Source organism: Bombus bifarius, unplaced genomic scaffold, assembly GCF_011952205.1.
Source record: "Bombus bifarius isolate JDL3187 unplaced genomic scaffold, Bbif_JDL3187 scf7180000009125, whole genome shotgun sequence".
Classification (NCBI taxonomy): domain Eukaryota; kingdom Metazoa; phylum Arthropoda; class Insecta; order Hymenoptera; family Apidae; genus Bombus; species Bombus bifarius.
In genome coordinates, this window is record NW_022884914.1 from 3,232,486 (window position 1) to 3,260,333 (window position 27,848).

Consider the following 27,848-nt stretch of genomic DNA (forward strand, 5'->3'; position numbering starts at 1 on the left):
ACACAGTTTTATGTTTGTATTTTTTATTAGTATATATTTACACACAAGATATCGTGTCGAAACCGAGTCATCTTGGTATTGCATTAATAATGAAAGACAAACGCAGTAAGATAAAAACAAACGAACAAATGATACAAAAGATGATGATGCTTCAGTATTGTATCGTTACATATACTAATGTCATTATCATAATCATTTTTTTTTTATTATTAGCAATTCTTCTCTTCGTTCACTATAATTAAGTTGGGCAGAAATTGACGAACTCACACTTGCACAGTATAACAAGATCTTTCCTGCTGTTCAATGTCGAGTTACAATTGTTACAGATCATCGTTATCAATTCCTGCTCTCTCACTCTCATTCTCTCTCTTCCTCTCATTTCCTCCTATATTTCATCTATTCTCTGTGAATATCCTTTCCCCCTCCCGATATTATATCTCGTTTTTCTTTCTTATTTTGCAAAGCTCATCTCGTTACACGTCGAATCAGAATTCTCGCACATATATTTATGTATATACGTTTAATTGGTATAACAACCGAAAAGTAACATACGCTAATACATCAGCTAAAGAAGATCACGATTGGAATTTACGCTATATCAATCTCTGTTTCAAACATGCGAAAAATCTGTGTCTCGTTACCAAAGATATATTTTATTATTATATTTTGTACATGCTTTTACTTCGAGGAATATGTTCTATGTTATAACCACATGAAATCTAATCATATCAAGAGAACTCGACAATGACGGAAACGTACGGCGCAATGCGGAGGAAATTTACAAATCCCGTTGTAGTCTCTCTTTCGATCGGCAACAGCGCACAGAATCCTCAAGAACAATGGTACAGATTTCGATGAAAAAGAGAACAATAAACTCGCTATCTGAAGTTTCATACACGTTTAACTACGAGAATTTGACACTAACACAAAATTTGTTATTAATGATTGTCCTATTGGGATACACTGAGTAAGAACAATAAATCGTCACAACGACAAATTTCATGAATTAATTGAACGTCCAGAAAGGGAGGGGGAAAAGGGACGGTCGCGGCGATGGCGATGATCTCGCCATATATGCACACAGTAACTATCTAATTGAATTCGATAGATCTAATCACGTCGTTAACTCGATAATTAGTTACACGCTGATCCTAACAGACATACGCTAAGAGCATTCCACGCTGAAGCCTGAAAGAGAGTCTTCCCTTTTTATTCTCTAGTAAGAGTTTAGACCTTTTTAGATCATCCCCCCATCTTTTTTTTTTTCTTGTAACACATTTTCGGACTAGAAAGCGACTGCCTTGTATGTCCACGTCATTCTGGCTATCAGAAACCTGAATGACAAGATGATTCTTTCCCAATCCAATCGAATTTGACATAAGAAATTCCATTTTAGAGAATACATCGATTGATTATTCAAGCTCAAACACCTCTTTGTCTTATATCATCTTTTTCTTCTTTCCTTTTTTTTTTTTTCATTTTCTTATTTACCTTCTTACTTCTTTTTTATCTCTAAAGGAAGTATATTTTAATATTTTTTGTTTACTTTTGTTTACGCTTTTTAGGCATATCTCGCCTCACGGGATACGCGTACGAGCGCGCATGCTTCAACGTGAGACGATCAGTTTTTACATAGATTAGTCGATTCTAACGCATGTAATTTGATCCCACTGTATACAATATAGTGAACACAACTAAAAACTCAGGGACTGTACAATCGACTGTGAACGACTCTGTAAGAACGAAGAAGCATGTCGAAAGATAGAAATACTTATCAAATCGATCTCATGTTTTTCGTCCTTGCAAATTTGTCGCGTCAAATACTATTCGATTAAATCGTTTATCTTAGAAACCGATACGACGAGTATAATGTTTTGGCATGCTTCTCGATCGAATGATTGGTAACTGTTTATTTAAGCACTTAATTCCTTTGCTTCTACTGCACATTGGACACTGAACGTATGCTCTTGCGGGTGAAATAGCGGCAGTCATGCCGTGTAATTATATTCATCGGACACATATATGCATTCACCGCACTCGATTAACGATGTTCGATGAAATAAGTTCATCGAACATAGACGATCGGATGTCATCGTTGTAACATGTAGAAGATTCGAAGGAAGATTATCAGTGAAAAAGATAATCCTCCCCCTGAATTGAAAATTTGACAAACGATTTAATCGATGCAATTGTAGACGATCGAACAGTGCCGGGGGAAGAGTAAAGGGGAATAGAGGACTCCATGTACTGGAGCTACGTTGTTTGAACGGTCTTCTCTATTTATTTTCTAACTGGATATCCTATATTTAACTCGTTTTTTTCGCTTCCGCGTGGGTTACTTAACACGTAAAATTGTATATGTATATATGTATATGCGATAATGTAACGCATTCTCGCTGGACGCATTCTCTCCGTAACACGTAACTTCCCTGCTTCTTTTTCTTTTCTTGCATCTCTGTGCTTTCTTTCTTTTTTTTTTCTTTTTCGTTCGTTCTCACGCACATATGCATACGGACGCACACGCGTTATTTTTTTTCTTTTCTCTAATGTTAGTTATTATACACAATTTGATATTTCTTGTTTTGCTATAAATCTGTCTGTGTGTTTGTTCCGTGTGTGTGTCTGAACGTATGTGTGCTGTGTAAATGTGGCTTAGATACTACGGTCGTTAAATGTTGGACTCGCTGCTCTGACTATAGTCGAACAAAGTGCTTCTGTGGGCAGCTCTCTCTCTTTTTCTCGTTCCGGTGACGCCTGCGAATTTAGAACCGTTCGTTACGCACTTTGAATCAACCAATTCGATTTTTAGAAGATTTACAAACCCGCGAGATATTTAAAATATATTCTCCACATGGTAAACGTGTTAAAAAATTAACGCTATCTTACATATCGGCTATTAAGTAATGCGAGTTCGTCTTTTGTTCTTATAGGATAAGGTATGTAAAAAATATTTGAATATCTTTCTAAATTTTTCCGAACGATTTTTAAAACTTTCAATTGTATCCTAATATACTACTATAACAAACTTATAATTCAAGTCTGTTCCAGGATTTCTATCTTTGAATCAATTTGATTTGATCAGCTTCCTAAGAATTATTCTATATTAGAAGAGAACAAAGATATCCACACATGTTTCGAATACCTTATCCTACATTCTTCTCTTTAGCATCTTCCATAATATATCTATTTATCTTTCATATAATGTAAGTTGTCTTCCATTACGCCATGTCCAAGATTTCGTCTCAAACAAACCAAACGAATGCTTAGGAAAGATGCGTTTAATTAAAAACGTTAATCAGAGGTATTTGAACGAATCAGTCATAGTTTTAAAATCATAATGTCCAAACACGCAAAAGTCAGAAGAAACATGCAGTTTAAAAACGGAACACAGCCGCCATGCTACGGTCAAGTTGCATCTTCCTCCTTACACTCTTCAGGATGCAAGATAAACGTGAGAAAGATAAGAAAAATGCATTACAGGCTGTGGTCGTTTAATCGACAAAAGTAGATAGGTACTTATACGATAAAAATGTATCTTGTTATTATTATAAATGATCGAGGTTGATGTCTTTAAATAAAATTCTAAGAGAAGTGACACTGTTTATTACTTCAGTCTTTCTTATGCGAATATACTTCTCGTTTCTCTTCCGTTCTTTTCCCTGCCATCCTGTACATGCGTTTTAATATTTTCACACACGGCTTTGGCTGTCGGAATCATCGTGGCCTCTCGAGGCTCAGCGACGAAATGCTCGAAGACAACTTACGCTTACATCCTTATAAGAAGCGATTTTTGTTATCTAATTATATTACCAGTCGAAACGCAAAAAATAACGCTCGGCAAAATATGTGTCGAAGATTACTAATAACGAACAATTACAAGTATACGGATAACGCTAATGATATTTATCGTAACTACGAGTATATCTTTTTCCTCGTTTAGTTGAACTTTCATTGTGATTTTTTGAACACCGAGCGGAAACACTGTTTCTTCTTCTCTTTCCCGCGCGCGCGCGCGCGCGCGTGTATATTATGTGTGTATATGTGTGTGTGTGTGTCGAGGCAATATATATTACACGATACAGAGGTTTATTTCCCTTCAAATCCTTCGCATTTATGCTAAAAGATACAACGAATCTTCGATCTTAATCTTTAATAGTCGATCGATGAGCGAAGAGATGCGATTTCTAAAAAGATTGGCTAACTTAACAGTGAAAATACAATGAGAAATAGTGAGAAGTTGAGGCGGTTAATAGAACAGAAAAAGAACACGATGCTGATATCTCGTTTGGGCCGAGAAATCATACCGTAATATACCAGTAAGTGTGATAAAAAATTATGCTAAGAACAATGTGGTGAAGAAATTTCATGCGACTCTTTTCTAAAACATACCTTCTATTGTAGGAAAATCAAAGTACAAAAAGAAAGAATGAAAGTTAAAGAAGAAGCGAATGCGTGCTGTGAATTGTTGGGTTTTGAAGGCTTAATTATGTCTGTACAATCCTTATAGTAATAACAATAATAATAATTAATAATAATAATGATAATAATAATGTTATCTTTCTGTGTTATTATTCATTGAATAACTTCGTTAATATCGTAATTATGTAATCTTGCGATAATAGCGAGAGCGATAAATCAATATTAAGAAAATAATGATTGATAGTTAAGAATGAAAAAAGATAATCATTAATTATAGCGATCATTTACTTCTTAATATCAGAGATCTACGTAAAAGACAGTGGTAGATTAATATCACAATAAGACTACTCAGGCCTCGTTGAAACTGGGGCACATGTTTCATTTCCAGGAGTTTCGCCTCTTTCTTTCTCTCTTTCTCTCTCTCGCTCTCTCTCTCTCTCACACACACACACACACACACACACGCACTCTCTCCCTTTCTCACCGAGGTTTGCCTTGACGTTTCATTATTAATCGGTACGACCCTGTTGTCACGGGGTTTCAGACGACTCAGGTTCTACTTATCTTCTTTCTTTTTTTCTTTTAAACTTCTTTCTCCACGTTTTAACCGCGATTCGATGCTGCATAATGCTCTATGAGAAAATTTCGCGTTGCGCGGTAATCTCGTTGTTAAAAACGCATTCACCCTTTTCTCGCTGCGTTTCTCATACATATTTCTTCGTATACATACAGTATACATATGTATATATTTATATATAGTAACCATAACATTAATTTGCGCTCGTCGATTGCGAATCGAATTTTTCTTACAATGTTACTAATCGCGACGATCGTTTGCGCCTATAGAATTATATATATGTTTTTTTTTTTTATATGCATCATTGGAAACACAGGGCCAACTGTGCGAATGAGAGGTGCGTCGTTCATGTTGATGGTCTCTCTCTATTCCTCTCGATGAACGACGCGCCGATGTGACCGTTATCGTTGGAAAAAGTATGCACACGGCAAACGATCCTCTCTTGCTCGACTCGCGGTTTGCAAAAAAAGAGAAAAAAAATAAAAAAATAAAAATAAGAAACACGTATCGTCTCGGCTACAGTAGCAAAATTCTCGCTAAACACTTGGAGGATAAGGGATGAACGTTTTGGATAGGGAGTGAGGGAACGAAACTCTACTTCCGATCGACTTCTACGATATCGGTGCACGCGCGTCGTTTACGATATTACCTGAGTGACATTGGGGCCGCTGGGATCAGATTTCATTTATTCTCCTCTTTTTTTCTTTTCTTTAATTCCTTTTTTTCGTCAGTCGCGACTGAACGAACCGAAACGACCGCGTTCTCCGTTTCTACTATAATTAAAAATCATGCTGCTCGTTGTTCGCATCGCGCGCGCGCCTCGTCGTATTGTTTTGGCCTCATACACGTCAATACAACGCCGAGAGACTAGCGAGAAATCACTAGACTAGTCTTTTGGCATCGATAACGATCCGGGGCCAGATCCACAGCCAGCCAATTCTACGTGCCTCGATGTCATGTATCATTCCCAAGGGTTTTTCTTCTCTCACTCTTCGAGTACACCGGATATCGAAACTCGCTACTCCTGAATTATCCATCTTCACAAGAGTGCCATCATCGTAATTGATAAATTCATGAATTGCGGATTATTTTGGTCTTAACCGGTCGTACGACGGCCGTGCGTTTGTGTATGTGTACGTGGCTTGCTTTTTATTGTCGTGACTAAATCAGCCATCCAACCTGTTACTTGTTCCAACTAACAAAAAAAGTGACCAACATACGCCTGTCATTTTCTTACAATAATTAGTGTATAAAACAATCTTTTCATATATCATCTCGGTGTATGTCGGAGAGCGAGTGTTGTTCGATCGCGACACGCGAAAGCATCTAGAAGTGGGTAGCGCAAAACCGATTTCACAATATCGGAGGTAAAAACGTACCGGAATCGTCGAGATTTGGATCCAGACTCGCGACGATATCGCCGGTCGAAGCGTGCCTCGAGGTAGTGGTCTGCGTGCTACTCGCGAGCGCGTGGCTGCTCGCGCTTCCGTTCAGCTTGCTTTTCACTACGAGACCTGCGTTGTCGGTGGTTTCGGTCGTACTGATCCTCTGCACGTACTTACGTCCCTTGCACAGACGATACATCGAGTACGGAGGATCTTCGACGGTGGTCGCCCGTTGCCTCGGCGCGCTTACCGTCACGCTCACCGTCTGAGCGTGGGCGGACTGCGACGAGGTTTCCATGCTCGTTGTGTTCGCATTCGCATTCGTGTTCGCGTTTACCGTCGACGCGGCTATCGTCGACGTCGAGGAGCTGACGTGAAAGGAAGAAGAGTTCAACCACTCGTGACGCATTGCCTCGTCGGGGGTCATGCGCTTCTGTGGATCCCACCTGTCGGAAAAGAGGAATACACTTTCGTTAGAAACGTTTCTCTGCAGCGCGATGACGATGTTTGAATGGGTTAATGACCGTGCTTTATGTGTCTTTCAAGCCAGATGACTTCGTGTCGATTCTTTGGAATTGGACTTGTTATTTTTAGTCTTAAGGGAGCCAAACGTATTACAAGTATTATCCCATAAATAACGCGAATGTTCTTTTGTGTTCAATAAAATGCTCTATTTCATTTGGAGATCCATTTCTTAATTTCTCGTTTAATATATTTTCTCGCTTTCTTATTAACTGTTTAGAGTAATCGCATCACCTGCGAGATAGCGGTTAAATGTCCCCATTTTATATTGGATAAGAAATTATAAATTACGTATAATGAAAACGTACTGTATAAGTCATATATCAACCAAAATTTCTCCAAAACGAACACGCGATAAATAATCTTTCGCGATTCTCTCCTTCTTTTCAAGACGGCAAGAAAGTAATCAAAAATTATCAGAAGAAACTTACTCGAGGCATCTGCGAACGAAGTCAACGAAAAGTGTGTCAGTGCAACGGAGAGCTATAGCAAGATTCCTGCTACCAGCCCACCTTTTCTTGCCCTTGCTGTTTGTCACGCATCGAGGACTTCCCTTCGGATCTGAAACGGATCCTTTCGATTTTAGCTATACAATTACGTACCACCCCTGCCCAATATCCTTAATAAAAGATCCTTCCCTCTTCTACCACTATAATTTATCAACTTCTCAATGATACAGTACGCATAATAAGAATATCCCCACTTCGCGTTTCTACTCACCGAAGAAAAGCCTGCGACGAGTCGCGAGATCGATAATATGTTCCGGCGGAAGTCCAAGAACTTCCATGATGCAAGCAAGCTGTTCGATCTCATCCTCGCCGGGGAATAACGGGCAACCGGTGTAAAGTTCGGCCAAAATGCAGCCTAAACTCCACATATCGATTGGCGTACCATATTGAATACCCAGAATCACTTCTGGACTTCGATAAAACCTGGACTGAAGGTATGTATATACACGCTGGTGACTGTAACACGAGGATCCGAAATCTATCACCTTAATCGAGCTGCATCCCCGCTGTTTCAGAAGCACGTTTTCCTGCAACGAACAAGAACGACGGATTAGAAAATGGCGTTAACCACAGGGAGAGACCTCGCTCCCATTAACCCCTTGCATTCTTTGCTCTTTACATCACTATTTACTTTGAACACGGTCTGCTCATTAACGCGTCAACTACCGAGAACTTGGAACCTTTATCAACTGAGCAGAGATATTTTCTTCGATTTTGTGAAAAAATTGATCGGGACAAAGGAAATATAGAAACTCTAACGAGGTTTTAATTCTAGAAGAAGAAAAAAAAAAAAACTAGAACTGAAAGTTCACAGTTTTTACAATAGTTAAGAAGTTTAGCTTTTGAATTTCATGAATGAGACTGTAATTTGAGATCAAACATGGTATACTTACGGGTTTCAAATCGCAATGAATGATATTCTCTCGATACAGCAGTCTCAGGCAGCTAACTAACGAGTTGGCGAATCGTCGTATTAGGCTCAGGCTAAATCCCTTATAGTTATTCTTTTTGATTAGCTCGTACAAATTCAAACTGTAAGAAGAAACACGATCTATGTGAGTAATTTTCTACAAGAAATCTTCCACGGTTATAACGGTGCATTTTCAGAGATTCGAAAGATTTGTTTGCAAAATATATGGACAAAATCTTGTTTCTCTCCCTATGTTATATATGTATCTTTTCATATACCTTTCAGAGTGATTTCTTTGGTACAAGTTTTTCACTTTAGTCATCGGTACACTTCTATTGTTGGAACGCTATCAAATGCGTGTTTCCCCAAAAGAGGAGAGCGAAGATTAAAGAAAAAACTAAAACGAAGACGAAGCATATTTCGTACCTCATTAACTCAAAGGTGATGCACAAATGGTTCCTAAAGTAGAAGTATTCTAGCATGTGTATCACATTGTGCGACGCGTTCGCCTCCAAATCCTTCTTCCTCAGGTGGTCCAAGATCTTCACTTCGACGAGCGCCTGATGATGGAATCTCTTTTTGTTCCTGTAAAGAAGTACGTTGTATGATATGTCGCTTTAGGATCGAACAAAGCCGGATAGGTACGCGTGAAAGGAAACGGAGGATGAGCAACGATAAAAACGAGCCGTGATCGTAAACGTGAATCTGTATGGTAAAATAAACTGATTCATCGAAGAGACATCAGGGATCGTTAAGACGTTTGCTCACCTGATGATCTTGATGGCGATGTACTGTCCCGTCTTGTGATCCAACGCTCTGATCACTTGTCCGAAGCTTCCTTTCCCGATCACCTCCAATATCTCGTATCTGTACAGAAAATGACGAGTTTTTAGTGCTACGAACATTTTTTTACAATAGAAATTTAAGATCTTCGGAATATTTTTCTGGATTTTGTTTCTTATTATGCGTTTCTTATTATGCGTTTCATGTCGTACTATTTATGGTTATATTTGTATGATCGCAACTGCTTTTTAAATTATATCGCAAGGTAGGTTCTTTTCTATATTTCGATTTGGAGAGTATGAAAAGTTTCGAAGAATCGTTTGTCATTGAGCAAGACACTGATACTAATACTATTGAAATTATTAAAAATGATCTTAATCCTCGTAACTTAGAAGTTATACATTTCGATGTATTCATACGTTCTAATGTGTTCTTTTATTATTAAATTGAAGATTTCTAATCGATCACAATTCTTATTATTGTATATAAAGAATCCGTGGATTATAGAGACTTCAATTTACAAGAACTCTGACTCTTTTCATTAAAATATTATGTTATGTCTGACGTATTAAATAAAAAAAGACGTAACTTATAGGCCTGATTTTTCCACAGTTATCAAAATTGAGATTTTTTGTAAATCGTGTTAATTTATAAAAGGTATTCCGTAAGGGTTGCAGCTAGTTGTTCTAAGAAAGTTTTGATGACGAGTGTAGTACCGACTCGTAAATGTCGCAAATATCTAATTTCCAAGTTATAACGAAATACATTGAAACGTACTTTAGATCGAAGAATCGTAGATTCAGTTTTCACAGGACATTCCCACGATAGATAGTGCGTTTGTTCTGCTTACAAAATGATCGAAGCCTGTAAACTTGTTTCTTTCAAGCAGCGTATCTCGTTTCGCGTAGAATGATTGCTCCTCGATACTCTACTTCTGATTTAAGTAACAACAGGGCAAAAGAAACGTGGACGCGATTGCGTGCTACGAACATGACTTGGAAGGCGATATTTACCGTTTCAGTTGCATCGTCTTAAGCTTTTCTCTTCGCTTTGAAGTATTATCTTGCAATTTATAACATAAAGCTGATTGTGTAACCTTGAACGTACACAAAGATTAAGTGGCAGATTTATTTATACAAACATTTATTTCCTTAATTTCTATCCAACGTGAACGAGCTACGATGGAAAATTTGAGTAATCTGATTAATCGGAAGACAAATTTTCCGTGAGAAACGATTATAGATAAAAATACAGAGCATCATTTATTAGGCGAATAAAACGAGAGAAAGATTAAAAAGCTGCTTTAGGAATATAAAAATCACGACAATTACGTTTTATTTCTCCGGTTTAATCGACGAATAGAATGCGTAACCTATTAAATCGTTTATTGCTCTTAACCGCGGTCGAAACGCGTGGATAATAGGAAACCGTAAAATCGACTCGCGAATAAAACGTTCATTCGAATGTTAAGCTATTAAAACGAAAGTTTCTTAGAGAAAGAGGCAACGACGAAAGGTAAATAAAACAAAAAGGAAACACTCACCTGTACGAGATATGATCGTGGAAGACCTTGTTGTAGCTACCGTCTTCGTCATCGTATCCACCATTTTGGGCTGCGCCGTCTTTGCCACGGATTTTCGTGGCTGACAGTCCGAGATACCAAATCTCCGAGTATTTTTGAATTTCGGCGAGCTCGAAATCGGTGAGCCTCGAACCATAATACTTGCGAGCTATCGCAGGTGTCATTGGCAATCTCCCAGCTGTTTTATTTTTTAAATAATATATAGATCATGAGAATATATAAGATATAGCATGAAATATAGAACAAATGTAATTTGGTGTTAACAAATTTTTGTTTATAATTTACGTCTCTTATCGTGTTTTATTTCTTTAGGATAAATTAATATTACGAACAGATTAACACAAGTCAGTATTCCATTGAAATGTTTGTGATTCTAGAGCGTGACGATGCTTCTTGAATTTAAAATTATTGACGAAGTTAGTGGAAGTTACTTATCGAAATTGAAATCAAAATTATAAGTGAACAAAATGTAAAACACGAACTTGTATCTTTTATGTTCGCTACCGTGAACAATTTATATTAAATGAAAATTTGAAAATCACTTTCAGCTCGTAAAAACAGGCAAATGAAATTTCTTAGAACACAATCTAATCGTTTCTTATCGCTTTCTTCCCCGAATATGATTTTCTTTCATAACTGTTACAATTTGGGGTGCCTGAAAGTGAACGTGAAAATATATTCCTTGAAAACTGCACGAATACAAACGTCATTAAAAACGATGTCAAGGTTCTCAAAAGGAAAAAAGAAAAGGTATTAATTCGCGTAAATCACGTAATCCCATATATTCACGTGCATACTCGGTTGACTTTATCGATACAATACACAGAGTATCATTTTGATATTCGCAAGAACAACAGAGAATAGCGTTCGAGAATCGTTTATTATTCCCTTGCAGGCACCCTGTGGTTAAGTGATATAGCACCACTTCAATTTTATGCAAATGCATAATTGTACGTACGATATACGTCGTGAGATGTGGCATTGATAGGTTCGTGTATCGGCATGTTGTTATGAATGTTGTTAGTTGTGGAATTGGTCGTATTGTTGTTGTCCGACTTGTCCACTCGTGTTGATTTGGGATGAAAGAATGACAATAATTTCTGAAACAAAGAACCATAAAGTTTTATAAGTAAATATAACCATAAAGTATTATATAATTATCGTCATATATCGTTTTATAAAATAGGCATTTGATACAAATATGAATAAAACATAACGATACGAGGAAATGTTATAAGCTTTGCTATTTGGTAATATAAAATATGTTTTTATGTTATTAATAAACGCAGAGATTTATTTTATAAACACAAAGACAAAAATTTTATGGGTCGAATAGGATAGTTTTTAATAGAATTTTATAAATGATAAACAAAGCACTGAGATAAGAAAAAGATATTTTACATCGCACATCTGCATTTTCCTAAAATTTAACGAATTCTTAAAAGACTAATAACTTCTCAAGATACCTAGATACATATATTTAAATGTATGTAAACTAAATAAAAACTAAATGTATGTAACTTAACAACATATAGATAACAAGTTATATTATATTTTTTATATTTTAGGTATAGAATTCATAAAAAGGAAAATTTCGCGTCGAAATACATTTTTTAACGATGATAACGACTATAATTTATACCGTAGAACTGTTCTAGCGGGGTCAAAACTTTTCCATTATCACGTTAGAGATGCGAAGAAAAAATATCACGTTTTTTCACACCGATGCATTCCCAACTTTCAAATTTATTTATCCAGGCTGGGACAAAGAAAGCCGCGTTTTCGTTGCAGTATTTTACAATCACCGAGTTTCTCGAGGGAAAGTGGGGTAACGGGGTGGCTGCAATAAATTCCACCGGTGGACGTTGTCGACAACGAGAATCACGTCGCCGATTACGTTCCCGTGATCGTAATACAATATACGCACGCGAACTCGTTGTGTCTTGGGATATTACTCAGTGAAATTATTGAAAAACTTTTTCAAAGAAAATCTAGGTTATCCACCAATACAGAAAGAAACTACCCTCTCATGAATTATTATTGCTCTCGGTGAAATATTTAGGAGTCTTTGCGTTTGACGTCTACGAAAATAAAATATTCAGCTGACTTGCTCCATTTGAAGTTAAAAATGTGGAAGAAATGTTGAAATCAAAGATGCAGAATAAAAATAAAATACACGCATACTCCCGAGCTAAGAGATTTTCAAAGAGAGGCAATAATTTAAAAAAAAATTTCATCATAAGTCGTGATTAAGATCTTGCAAGAAGAAAGATTAGATTTTTCTTTGTATTTTTATTATTTCTTTACATTGACATATACAAAATGAGATTTTGTTTGATTGCATATTTTTTCTAAATTTCTCTTTATTCCTTTTCCATATGGATAGACTGAATACTATTAGAAATTTTTCCTTTTGCTTACAGTCTACACGGAAAGTTAAGGATAAAATAAACACATGTACATTCACAATGCACGAAACGAAATTTCTCTGTCGTAAAACGAAATCATTTCCTCTATTCGATCTAAACCATAAACTACGTACCAAACATTTAACGATCACTAAATCTCGCACATGTCACATAAAAAAGTGAGAAAAGGCAGCTTCTCTCTATTTTCCTCTCTAGTCAAACACCATCAATCAACCAGCCGACTTCAAATCTCAAAATGATAAAGAACCATCTTTTATACCGACCGAGATAAAAAAGATAAGGAAGAAGAAAGAATAGGAGGAACAGGAAAACCCATGGAACAGGATTAACCCATTTGATTTCTTCGAACTTTATAAAATTGATCTATATGAAAGGAGAGACAATAATGACGAAATCATAAAGAAATCGTTAAAAATTAATCGATACAATATTAAAAAATAAGACTCAAGCACGTAAATTGCCTGGGAAAAGAATTTTAGGAAGAACTTCTTAGAATTTTGGCCTTTAACGATAATAAAAAAAAAAAAAGGAAAAAAAAGGAAAAGAGTAGATCTCTGAGATAATCTCCTCAAAAATAGAACAAACAAGAATGCCAGTTAGACGCCAGAGAATGTTGGATTATTGACCCTCGACAGTAGCTTAACGAGTTTAACGACACCAGGAGAAGCGGAGCCGACAATTATGTCTCCTCTTTCAGGCATTAAAGCGTTTCGTTTGCGAAGCGTCGCCTTTCCGTGTGGCCAAGGGCAGTCACCGGTCGCTTGTGCCGTTTGAATGACAATCAGGCTGTCTTTGTCTCGTTTCTTCTTCGCCGTAGCGAATGGTGGGGGTTGAACAATCACACGACGACCGTCCGTTAATTTTCTTCGCGCGTTTTCTTCGCGAGTTGCGGATTTCGCGATTTACCTCGAGCAATCCAATGGAACTCTGCTCTAGAACTGCTCTGCCTAAATTAAGCTACAGTAGATAAGATTTCTGTCGAATTGACGTTCTGACGAGTAGTACGTCGAAATATAGATCAATATATATCTTTTTATATAAAGATAATTTGATCTTCAAATCATTGATTGTCTGAACTAACAAATAGATATTTACTTATCTCAAGTAAATATTCAATAGCTTCTTGCGAAAGTAGCTTTGCATGCAGTTCGTTCTTCAGGTGTTTCATTTGTCAAAATGCCAGTTCGTCGGGACATGCATCAACTATAAGCGTAACTTTTAAGGAATGCGTAAAACACGATCGATCGGCACAAACCTGGAAACCGACAAAATTCGTTCGTCTACGAGCTCCTTACAAGTAAAGATACGCTGTCGAGATCTTGCTTCACGAGGAAACGTGGGATTCACGAGATTTTATAATCTTTGGATGGTTGATTTGTGAGATTGAAAGCTTTGATGGATCGTTGGATCGTGCTATCGAAGGTGTTGGCAAGAAATGAATGAACGAAGGCCGAGTGGTGTGGGATTCAGAATTTCGAGAGCTTGGATGATGATTCGTTTTGATTTCCTTACACGTCAAGCATCGATATCGAAGATTAATTGACGCTTTCCATGTATGTTATTTTCGCGCCTGAATGAACTTATTTCGTAAAATTCGTCCGCCACAGGCGGAATTAATATTCCGGAAGAGTCAAACATCGAAGCGCTAATTACTTCCTTCTGAAGGTGGTAATTATCAAGGCTTTCGCGGACTTACAAGGTTTGGCTCGAGGTTATCATTTATATTGGCAAACGATATACCGCGAACCAGTAGAGTGTTTTTGCATTTCTACTATTTATTTCAGACCGTGATAAAATTTCCTTATTTTTATACCAAGAAGCACTCTTTTTTCAATTATCCCATAAATTACTCTCTATCTTCTATGTAGATGCAAACACACGGTGTATAATTAACTATAAATGTAATCGCTACGTTTCAATTTTTAGATAAATGAAAGTAAAGAAATAAAAAGCGAGAGTCAAGCGCGTTAATCACATGCGATTAAAATAACAGTCGGTTGTGTTGTTATACTTTCAGCTGGATAATTGAAAACAAGATACAGAAAGGTTCAAAAGTGCATCGTTTTTCATAAATCATAAGAACACTCTGGCTATATTTATGCAATTTTATCTTTTTATAAACATAATTATAGGAATGAAATCTAAATAGAGATATGCTTCGCCTATTAAATGTTACAATGAGTTCTTTATATACAGTGGCTCACAAAAATATTTCAACACTTATCGTAGATTCCTAGAAGTATTCGAATACATTCGAGAGTGACTGTATATATATTTTGGAACATTATATGGATCTCAATAGATATTTATCTGCGTCATAAATTCATGAACATCCGCGATTTAACCACAAGTTATATTAGAGGAATATTCTACCATATTTTATCAGAGGAATGTTCTATTGGAAGATGTTAGAATAGAAGAAAATGAAAAATTGTCTCATCCGTAGCGTTGATTGTATCTCAGAATCTTCTGTTGCTCCCAGGTAGTTCATCGGCGTAACGCGTAATCCTAGGATCTTGTGTTCATTTGCGTTGAGAACTATAGAGTAGCAATTAAGTGGAAGTAAAGTGAAGTCGGTTGGAAGATAATATCGAAATGTCTTTTCTGACCATTAACTAGCCCGATAGGAAGCGATGAATGAAGCATAAATCAAAGTGAAAGGAGAAGTAGATCATCGGAAGTTGAAGATTGAGACTTCTATGGATCTTCTATTCATAGAAGAACAAGCAGCTTCTTCTTCGTTTACAATATCGCTCGTAGAATCGAGTCTCGTTAGTATAACTTGCGAGCAATTTATCGTAACGACGTGTGGATTACGGATATCGTATTCATTTCTAATACTATGTTAATGCAAATGAGCTACGTTAAGTGAAATAATTTTCCATTGAATGGCGTAATCGAAGAGTTTTTGCATTAAACGTACATTGGCTAGGTAACCTGATTGATTGGAATATTCAGAATAAATCGTGTCTCTAAATATATTGCACTCTATTTAAGTAGAATTAAGATCTTTAACTTTATTTATAATGGGAGAATGTAAACTGATAGAAGTCCTGGTAATGACAATCTCATATAATAGAATATTTCTGAAACTAACGTCCGATTTTATATTGATCGTCGAAAAAAGAAATAATATATTTCAGAAAGAAATAAGCATCCAGTTTCGTAACCCCGTAGAGAGAAGAAGATTTACGTATCTACGTAAGTATGAGATTGCTGATCTTAAATATCAAATATTTGTCTCAAAAAGAAAATACACTCTTCAAACGTTTATAAAAAACGAATAAACTTCTCACCTTTATTTCTAAGAATTATAATAATTATACTGTAGACTTTTATGAAAATTTACATCTTTATAAAGACGACTGAAAAAATAGAATTTAAGCAGATATTTATTTTTAACACTTCACTTTGGATATTTTATATATTTTTCCATATTACATACATTCTGTGCAACTTTAAATTTCACAGCTTATAAATGCATAAAAATCTACAATGTAATAATAATCGTATCCAAGCGAACAAAATCAAGTAAAGCCAAGCAAAATGGTAAATTTATAAATTGACAAGATTCCGATGTCGATGAGGTTTTCTAAAGAACATTCTTGGAAACAGGAAAATCCCCTCTTCGTTCATCCGAGATCTATAAATATTTCTTAGCTCCTAAATAATTCACTATAGCTCGCGTAACGTATAATCTTTAGAATCGAGCTTGCTCGCGATCACGCGAACATCGATGGAAACGTGGAAATTATCGAGTTCGTTCACGTTATATCGAACCAGACCGTCAAAGAGACGATAGCTTCTAGTCTCAATGGACAGTTCGTTGGTTAATCGAGCGTATACTCGCGTTCAGCTCGACAAAATGATTCGCCGCCAATTGATTAAACTGAACGACGATTAAGACCAGACGAATGTTGACATAAATTTCTATTAAGGGGTCACGGGACCGTGTGTAACTGCCATCGTCAAGGAGCATCCCTGTTGCACCAAATTCATTCGCTTTAGGATTTCACGCAATGGTTCTTTTTATAGTACTTTATGGTGCTGTGTGGTTTGGTGAGATGGTCGGTTGGTCGAATACTTGGACAGTATAATTTCAATTTCTAGGGTGTTTCGAGTAATTTAAAGGAATACATGCAGCTCAATTAGACTTGTCCATGTTTCCTCGTTTGCGTTAATGGGAAGCGGCTACTGCTGGTCATTGGCCTAAGAGTCGCTTGTTTAGGTAAGTTGCAAGCTGTGGCTGACAACCGCAACTTCCGAATAAAACATTCCTCTAATTAATAAAAAAAGAAAGTGGTTGTTAAGTGACATAAAGAAAATAAGGACGATAATTTGAAAATTTAAGAAAGAAGATTTAATTACACCAGCCGAATTGATTTCATTACAAGTATTTCTTCGATCTTCTTTCATAAAGTGTCGTATAATATCGTGTTTATATGAATGACTCGTACTTTGGGTTTGTTTATATACGTTGTGGGCACGTTTTGTGTGCATTAGGGGTTTGTTTATTTACCTTTGAAGATCGTTTTCTTTATGTTTGTCCATAGCCTGTGTTAACGATATTATACAAAAATTACTCTATAAATCTGTGTCTATTAAAAATTCTGAAGAATCTCAGTGAAAAATTCAATGCGTATCACTAATAATAATTAGTAATAATAAAGACCACGTCCTACTTGCTGACCAATTACTTAATCGAACTTTAACTTACATACGAGAGCAAAATAAAAATTCATATCTAATAAACGAACGAACGTAGCAGATCTATGTCCCAAATTAAAATCGTGGAAATCTAATAGAAGTTTCTCATAAATGAGAGCTTCCAACGTTTCACAGGGGCAGTATCGGACAAAGAAAAACAGTTGACATCGAACTCGGGGTTTCTCGCGTTTCACAACACAGTGCTTCGCTCGATCGACCTCGTGTAATGAAAAATTATTATCGGTCGGCGATCGCATGACTCGCGTCGCTACATCGGCATAAATAAAAAGCAGACGTGCGGAATAACCGAGAGAGACGAAGCTTCTCCCGCTCGTCGCTCCTATAAATTGTAATCGTGCACTCTCCTCTTCGTCTTCCACGTCCTCTTGTTCCTTTTATTCTCTTTTCGTTTTCTCCTCGTTGCCGGGCCTTTACCAGACGGCAGCAAACCGCTCGAAAAGCATAAATAAAACGCGAGGATTCACGGGTGGCCAACATTCGCGCGGCAACCGATACCGCAAGCCAAAGCCGCTTGACCCTCGACACTCGAAAATTAAAGTACATATCGAGTGGACCTTGTTTTCACCCGACGAGTAAAAACGTCCGATCTTAAAAGCCCAGCTTTAAATAGATTTTCGGGATTTTCGAGAGAAGCATTCTTGGCGAAAGGTTTATGGTTATGGAGATTCTTTGTTTTGGTAGTCATTTTGGTTCTTTGCAATCTGAAGATCCTCCTCGGATGTTTGTACTGTACTGTGTCGTAATGGAGAATTTCAAGGTGCAAAGGTCTACGGAATCCTTAGAAAATGTCCAAGGTAAAAAGCTCGTTATAATATTTAGCACGAACAGCAGAACTGTATTTAGATCCTGTTGCTGTTATTATTTTTATGAAATCGGTAATTAGAAATTCCTAGTTATATGTGTATCGATAATTATGCTATATTTATAAGTATTGGACCATTTACTTATAAATGTGCAAAGAAGATACAAAAATAGTTCAACTAAATTCTGAATAGATCTAACAGAAAAGCTTTCTGAACTATTTATTTCAACTCGTTACTATTATCTAATAACTGTAATTTATATCAATCTTTTTTCGAAAGAACAAAGCAATTTAAGACTCGAAATGCTCCACGTACAAATACGAAAGAGAAACGAGCCAAGTAGAAAGAACGAAACGCAAGGGAAGAAAAGATACGTTTGCAAGAGCGGATTTTTCCCAAGGACGATAGAACGTTCCAAGTCGGAATGATGCCGGTGTGCTTCGATCTTCGAGAGATAGGTAGTTACATACGTACAATAATTCCCTATATCCAAGTTATGCATGCGGTTTACCTTGTGACATCTCTTGACTGCAGCCACGCACCTTTCTAACGCGATACCTCGAACGCGACGCAACTGCTACGACCTATCACCTACGGGGTGTTCCAAACGTTTTCCTAGTTTCCCATTTTTTTACAGTAATTAATCATTCATGAACATTGCTTAATGCAATGTATATGCGTGCCGTCTGGAAATATACATAACTTTTCTGAACTTGAACATTTAATTTTCTACCATTGTCTTTATCGAAGAGTTATTTTTGAATTCACAAAATTGAAGTAATTGTTTGGGGAAGCTTTTAGCATCGTAGCAATACAAGAGTTATATTTTTCAGTTTAAAAATGAAAATAATTGCAGATGTGAAAGTTTGACGGAGGGAAAAATCTCTCCTTTTCTGTACTCAAATCTGTGATCTATTAATTGATACTATATATAAATCATCGATTTTTTTAAGGCTGCTTGTAGCAGAAACAGTTATCAATTAATATGTGTAATATACTGTATATATAGTTATATATAATTATTTCAGCTTACTTATTTTAACAAAACCTTATCTATGAAAACTGTTATAATAAACTTACTTGTACTGTTACTCCAACAGTCAATATCGAATACTTCGTAAATTCTACTTTCACGAATTACCAGCTAATTTATAACTCGTAATAAAGCTGAAATAACAGCTCGTAAGCTTGATTCAAGCTTATAAATTCTCCTCAGTATACAAATCCAAGAAAAAAAAGGTCACTATCTGTTCAATTTCTGATAAAAGTATACCATCGCAAGATATCCTGATCCCCAACCGTGTAAGATTAATATATTCAGGTATCCTTTCACATACGTCAATAAGTGAAACACGGAAATCTTCGTTGGGGAAAAATCTTTGCGAGGAAAGTGTCAGGAAACCTAAGCGTTAACGGTATCTTTCCTTAGGGGAAACTTATGCCATAAAACATTCCACCGTGGAACCCTTCACGGTCCAAATACGGACAATAAACTTTCTTTGAATCTTTGAACTTCTGCACTTCGTGAAACTATGCTAATTATGGAATTATTCATAGATATGAATCATGTAGTCATGTAGCCGTTTAAATAAGCAAATTAGCTATAGATTTGATATAGGCCGCTTTCACCCTTGTTTGCCTAGTGCAACGTCTGTGAAATTTCCTTCCTTTCCTTTTTTGATGAAAATAAAGCGTTAATATCAGAATACTGTTCATACCGATCATTGATACATATTTTTATTAACATTAACCAGATAGCTGTTTTTGACGAGCATACTCGTCATGAACAAATGGCAATATTCTGTGTCATAAATTATAATAAAATAATAAAATTAAAAAAGGAAACAGTCATTTCAGTACAATTTAATCTTATGTTGTAACAGCCACACATACTCTGTGTTTGACGAGTATACTCGTCATCGCTTACTTTCTGCGACACGTTTTAGGTATATACTTCTCAAAGTTTTCAAAGAGATCGCAATAGCTAACTGGTTAAAAGCATTGATACTTCTATTTAGTCTTCTTAACGATATTCTTTTATATAAAATACGTATATTAAAAACAATTAATTAATTAAAAACAATTCCTATATAAATAGTAAAAAGATTCGAATTAAAAAGAACTCGAGCTTTTCTTAAATAAAAATGTCTAGCGTGTCTTTTACGTAAACAGATGGATTTGTAAATATGTTAGCTTCATTATATATAATTTTGAATTGACTTGCATTTTTAATCTTAATTCGATGCAGCATAACAACAACCATGGGAACAGGTTTTTATCCGTAGACTTTACCAAAAGTTAATCAAATTCCCACAGAATTCACAATGCTATGATATTAAAATAAATCTATGAAAAATGGTAAATTGGTGATTTCAAGTACTTTTAACATGTTACATATATCCCTAACGTTACATCAACGATATAAAAGTATGCAGTTTGGTCAATGACACAAACTTTTTCCATTGAATTTATTCACCTCGTGAAAGTGAAAGAGCAAAAGGGAAAAAATGTTACTTATGGAACACCGGATAGGTGCGTGTACCCACGTACTTACGTGGGATTGGAGACACGTGGGCGTGCAAGGTATCTCGGAAGCGCATTAGAAACGTCACCGAGCTGAGAACAGGGGCTCATTAACCTGCGTGTGCCGCACGCTCGGCCAGGTGGGACGGCTTGCAGTAATTATAAAAGTAACACGATTACACGCATGATCGTTGATCCGCCATATTGTTGGACCAACCCTATCATGCTTTCATCAGGTAAACTTTCAAAGCCTTTCGTCTCTTGTATAACACTGCACATTTTCAGAGAAACATAAGGTATATAGTATTAAGAGTCACAAAGACTCTTCATGTAACATAATAAGTTATTCTGTATGAAAATGTACAGAATTTGTAGATGCAGCGTTATATCATCGAGAGATCCCAGAGAGATGTTAATTGATATTTGATATCTCTTCGAGTAGTTTGATTTCAATTTTCGAGCTTCACGCGTGCAAATGTTTGTTACTTTTTATTGAAGGTTAATATTTAACGAACGTAATATCAATTATATATTTGAAAGCGTGAAACAAATGTAAATTGGGATTTAATAGCGCGTTAGGTATTTATGATTTCTTATAAAACTGTAGTTGTTCGTAATTTAAACAAAAAAGAAACTTAAAAAATTGGGACAATGTTTCAAAAAGTATTCAAACATTTTATGACTAATTTTAGTATCATCTAATAGCTTTAATATTTACGCGAGTACAAATAAGTGAAAATCGAAATTAATTTTGTCGAAAGCATTTGCACGTCTATAGCAAACTGCAAAGCAAAAAAAAAAGCAAATACGCAAAACCTTGTAACATTAACAAACGAGGCAAACGAACAAGCTTCGTGTGTAACGAACGGGTTTTATATTTTCATCCTTGCTTTCTCTCTGCTATTCCCTCTCTCTCATTCCCGCGAATATTCCCTTGACAATTTCGCAGACAATCCATGCTCCTTCGACTTTAAACCGCTTTCAAAATTCTTCACGCGAAGGGACAGCATCTTTTAGTAGGCTGCCACGCTTCCAGGCTCCCTGGATACGAGTTAATTTAATTTCCTTCGCCGACCGGCTGGCGAATCAAAATTGCATTATTCATACTCGACCGGCGTGGCGCTCATAACATTGACGTAACAACGCATGGAATTGCGCTCCTGTAGGTAATTGTCCGACAAGTCCATCTTCAACTTCGAAATCAAGGAACGCTAGCGATCGGCGCTAATCAATTTTCAGCAGCAGACCTTTGTGCACACGGTATAGTGACTAGCTTTGTTAGGCTTGGACGCAAAGGTCGAACAACAGTTGCCAGAGTTTGTTGCTTGAAGAAATGAAAGATGGATGAGAAGGATTCATCTGAATGAATTATTACGGTACTGTGTTGTGATGGGTTTGTTGCACTTCCTCCAGGGCAAAGGGATTTTGTTTCGTACGGTAGATTGATGATAAATAATGTATTTTTAAATATACTTGAATATCTTATATATTATTCTTTAATATGTATTTTAATATTTTACAAGTATTAATATATTTTACGTAAATATTTTTCAAATAATAAATTCAAGTCTTTGTTATTAAATAAATATTAAAGGGAAATTCTTCATTCTTTGACGTTAGTAATTATTCTGCTCTTTTTTTATTTCATAATATCTACTTTTAAAATCACCTCAAGGGATACTGTCACTATTGTTATTAGTATGCAAAATTTCTACATTTTTTTTTTATTCAACATTGTACTAAATTTTTTTTTTTTTAGTACTTTCAGTCTCATCTAAAGTTAAGAATTTTTCTAAAATTAAAAAAGTATGACAGAAGCTCACCAAGACCGAAGTTGCCATCCTGAAAACCACGTACAGCGAAAATACCAGACATTCTGAGGCATCTACACGCACAAAGCGTGCTCGAGTAATTTCGTTAGCAAAAAGTTAAAATTAAGCCAGAGCAATTGGACGACAGGCTCGAGGTAACTTTGGGTTAACGCTAAAATAAAGCTGAAAATAGGCCACAAAAGGGTAGCAGCTTATCAAGCACCGGCCAACGGCAGAATTATTTAAACCGCAATGCACAAAGTATGATCAAGTACGTTGGACCTTAGTTTGGCCGTGTATCAACTCAGCGGCAGTTTGATTAATCGCTCTGCAACGTTAGTTAGGGCCATTAGGACCCTCGAGAATGCTTGTTTTAAGAACACCTTGAAATCCTTCTTCTTTCAACCTTGTATAAGTAATTTTGTATCACGACTTTAACGCATTATATATATATTGCGATTTGGAATTGTTATCAATTGCAATCGTAAAATTTCGTAGCACAGAATAGAAATATAAAATCGAACGATTGCAGACATAAAGGCTCAATAAAAAATTTCGATAAAAAGTTGAAGAAAATTAGGAAAGTTTAGGAGAATTAGATTTTCAGAATCAGATTTCATTCAATAAGTGTGTATGTATACAATTTTCTTCAACTGACTACATACAGTCTCATCGCAAATTGAACCAATTTACCGTCGATACCTTAATTAACATTACTTACGTTGGCATAATTCGCGAACGCCGTAAGGAATCAATTCTAATCGGTAAAATGATCAAAGATATGTAATCGTCAATTACACGGCGAGCTCTTTAACTGTAGCACAGAATTGAGCGAGGCTTAATAGAAACGGGAGCTTCATTTCACACCAAGTTATCGATATTTGATTCAATGCGTCTCACGAATCGGTAACGCCGGGTGTATCGTAATTGAAAGGAAGTATTCCGTGATGAGTTTGCGGTAATAGAAAGCGCAGCCTATTGAATGAGGAAATAGTTACAGAGAAGATTGAGGTAAAGTGCTTCCATGCACTACTTGGTGCGTGACCATTAGAAAAATAGTGTGAAATTGCTTTCAAACAATGCACGTTTTTGAGTTTCCAGAACGATTTTCCGTATTATCTTACGCTTCATGCATTAACTGCTAATTTGCGACCTGCTCCAACGACGAAAACGTGACATAACGGTATAACATTGGTCTGAAAATATGTATTTCCTGTTTCTACCAGCGACGAGGATAGTGGTTTTCCTGGAAATATTCTGAACCCGAGGAAAATCAATAAACGTTTTACGTGTGATTATAGCTGATTTGATAGTTCTAGCAGTAAAAGGGATCATACATTTTTAAATGCAAATTCATGAATGTATACGTGATCAGATATTTTTGTGATCAAAGATATCTGCAGATGTGGATTAGTTAAATACATTTCCTGATTTCTTCGCTACTTCCAATTAGAAGTATCTTACATATAAAAAAATATCCAAAATCTTTTGTAATTAATATTCTCCAAAGAAATTTCAATGCTGATTAAGGAAACTCCTTTCTATTTAATTCTTTTATTAGTATATTATTTTTTACATTAACACATGTACTATTGAGTCTAGATAATTGTTAAAAAATGCTCAAGGTATTCGAAGGAGAAATTTTTCATCTATATCCAAATTAAAGAGAACTAATTATAGTAAATCTCCTTATCTCATAAAATATAGATATATGTTATCTTATAAAAAATATATTATCACAAATTTGTATTATCTTACAAAATAGTTACCTTATACTTTTGTACTATACTGTAAATGTAGTAAAATATAGGCACAGAAAAGAAAAAGAGCGACGCGAAGGATATAACAAGATAATAGAGAGAATGAAGCACAGGTGCGATACAATGAGATAAGAGTTTCTACGTAGAATGAGTTATACAAATGCATAAGATGTAAATAGACGGGCTGAAGTACTCGAAAGAGAGGGGAGAAAAGAGGACGCCAAAATTTATTAGCCAGAGCGAGATGCGGAAATTTGGAAGAAGATAGTAACTTCTAAAGAGAAGAGAAAGATAAGCTATGCAGCATATGTGAATCGGAGATAGATTCAGTGAAACATCTGGTGGAAGATTGAGTGTACATGGATAGACCTGAGCCAGAAGAAATCCTACACTGGAAGAAATCTTAGGAAACGAAATGTTTCGTGATACATTGACTGAGAAGACAATTCAAGAAAAGTAAAAATAGGAAACTAAGAACGATACCAGACAAAGTTACGATGATAACGCCGTTGCCGTAACACCGCAGATTCTTCTGTCCTCTTTAGTTGCAGTTACAGATTTAAATGGCACGAAGTTTAGATGTAAATACGCATGAGGACATTAAAATGTGGGATGAGTAAGTGTGAGCACATTAGACATATTAAACAGGTATATCGTATAACTAAATCTAATCTAAGTCTAAGTAAACTAAGTCTATTTCCCGAGGAATTTTTCCCGGGATCAAACTTAACCAAGCACAATATACTTATACTCATCTCTAGACCAAATATGTTCTTCGAACATGAAATAACCTTTTTTCGCCTGATCGTCGGAGAAAATTCAAGATTATTGGACGCAATGTGCCTTCGTTGCGGTAGGTTACACAAAACGCGTTTCGATTTTCGTTGTTCGAAGGATGCTATCCGAGAAAAGGCAAACGCAGCGCATAACTTTCGATTGTTGCGAGAGCTAAGCCGTGAACGAGCATATATACTACTGCTTTTCGCCTTTGTGGCTTTGGCAACAACTAGGTCAATGATAACATTCAGACTTTGATACCAAACGGTCTCGTCTGCATCTGCATCGATATCGCGCACCTTTTATCCATCGGACCGAAGAAAAATTCCATGAAACATGAGCGATTCTCGTTTTTTCTGATTACGTCAATCGTTGATGAAATGGAATTGGTTGATTTTTACGCCCGATAGAGTCGATTTTTGTTCGCTTCTTTCCGTGGAAACCAATTTTTTGGATGTTCGATGTTCGATGATGCGACGGTTTTTGTTAGAAAAACTCTGCCACACTGTATGCATTGATACTGATAGTATAGGGATCACAGATAAACGACACTAAACCTTCCAGTGACCCTATTAAACTAAGTAAAATTATGTATAAACTTTTTATAGAAAACTAAGCTAAATCTTCGAAGCATCAAAAACGTAAAAAAAGAAGGATCTGAATAATATAATTTTCGTGATTAATGATAAACTGTTAATCAAATACTTAAATTTAACAGCGAGAAACACAATTAAAAATAATAGACATATATTAACATATATGACATATATTATTTGCCCATGAATTTTTCACAAGAAAATCAAATTATATTATTTTCCGAAGCGTGAGAAATATAAGAACAGAAAACAAGTAGATATAACTATATTTTATACACTGAGAATTCTCATGCATTTATGAACAATTTAAAGGTGCAAAAGTACATAAAATATCCAAAATATAGTACTCTTTATAATATTTATCGAAACAAAATAATTGTCTACACCTAGGTTCCATGTTTTAAATTATATTCATAAAAATACGAATTTGCATAAATAATCGTAGTCTAAGCATGTACGTCTAACCATGTCATGTAACACGTTAACATTCTATCGTCGCGTAACACGCGTTGAACGACCCGGTAACCTGCACCTATCTAAACGAACTGCGCAAAACAGCAATTGAAACGAACTGAACGAGTGGACGAGGCACTCGAGACATACGAGAGTAGCAAAGAGCAACAAGCGCGTGAAATTGTTACGTAGGAACGACGACGAGCGTGATCGACCAGCCAGACAGACAGGCGGCTCATCCTGTCGTACCTTAATCTTGCATTGTTGCTCGCTCTGTTTGCCAACGGTCTGGTAAATTATGCAGATTGTTCAACGGTTGAACGACGCGACAGAAACGGTTTTCCTGCGTCCAGCGCACTGCGTGGGGAACGAAACCACACGCATCGGCCATGAAGAAGCACTCTGTGCTCGAAGGATTCGAGACGAAAATAGTGGTGCGTGCCGGCACACGTTAAATATTAAACAGTCGCGATGCAAAAACGGAACTGGCTCGCATGCGTCAATCGAACGGTCGCCTCCTTTTTTAACCTCTTACCTGGTAAAGACGAGTTAATTCGTCATTCAGCTTACTAATATCATCAGCTTGACAATTTGTCATTAAAGGATACTGAGGGATGTTTTTAAGGGTATGGCCACCGTTGATGCGTGTTCTGGCGAACACACGAGTAAAGAACAATCAAAATGTGTATGATGCTTAAGAGTATATTCATTTCCATCTCCAGACGTTTCATTTGTCAGAAGGAGAATTGATCGCAACACACATTTGACGTAACCGTAGCTTAATATGTTATCGTTACGTCATTTCTTTACGTGTACATAGATTATATCATATCTACACCTGTAATAGATGTAATTAAGGTTAATTGGATGTCGTTAGCAATTTTGAATTTCCCGCTAGGATTAAGGAACGATGCGGTTAATAGCTGTTAGTTGTATAGTTGGTAGATATTAATGAAATCGTAAGGTCGGTCTTAAGGTTGTAAAATCCCGATTAGTTGATATGCTTTGAAGTTTGAAATAAATAATTTGAAATTTTAGGAGACGCAAGGATGGAATCCTGAGGGCTGTGTAATATTAATTTAGAATTGCTTTTTACTCTTTTCCTTCTAAAAACATACGTATCAATGTTTAACCGTAGAAGGATTTTCTTAACACAGTAATAGAAGGTCTTCTTAATCAAAGTTTGATAAAGTGCCTGACTTAATGACACATCGCCATTTAACGTCTTCATCTACGATCTTACTGAGTTATTGGTGTCAATAACTCTGTATGGTGTCAGTA

At 36.2% G+C, this 27,848-nt stretch overlaps 1 protein-coding gene across 2 annotated transcripts in view; it reads right to left on the bottom strand.

Annotated features, from left to right (window-relative positions):
• Positions 1–6: 6 nt before the first annotated feature.
• LOC117213646 (probable serine/threonine-protein kinase dyrk2) overlaps positions 7–27,848 on the bottom strand; it is a 267,253-nt gene continuing 239,411 nt past the window's right edge. For both annotated transcript variants that reach the window (XM_033459169.1, XM_033459170.1), the window contains 9 exons: positions 11,646–11,787; positions 10,649–10,865; positions 9,091–9,189; positions 8,749–8,907; positions 8,306–8,444; positions 7,624–7,939; positions 7,335–7,464; positions 6,376–6,827; positions 7–2,754 (listed from right to left, as the gene is read on the bottom strand). In XM_033459169.1, the coding sequence (XP_033315060.1) occupies positions 2,669–2,754; positions 6,376–6,827; positions 7,335–7,464; positions 7,624–7,939; positions 8,306–8,444; positions 8,749–8,907; positions 9,091–9,189; positions 10,649–10,865; positions 11,646–11,787 (1,740 nt within the window). In that variant the 3' untranslated portion in view covers positions 7–2,668. The remainder of the gene's footprint in view (positions 2,755–6,375; positions 6,828–7,334; positions 7,465–7,623; positions 7,940–8,305; positions 8,445–8,748; positions 8,908–9,090; positions 9,190–10,648; positions 10,866–11,645; positions 11,788–27,848) is intronic.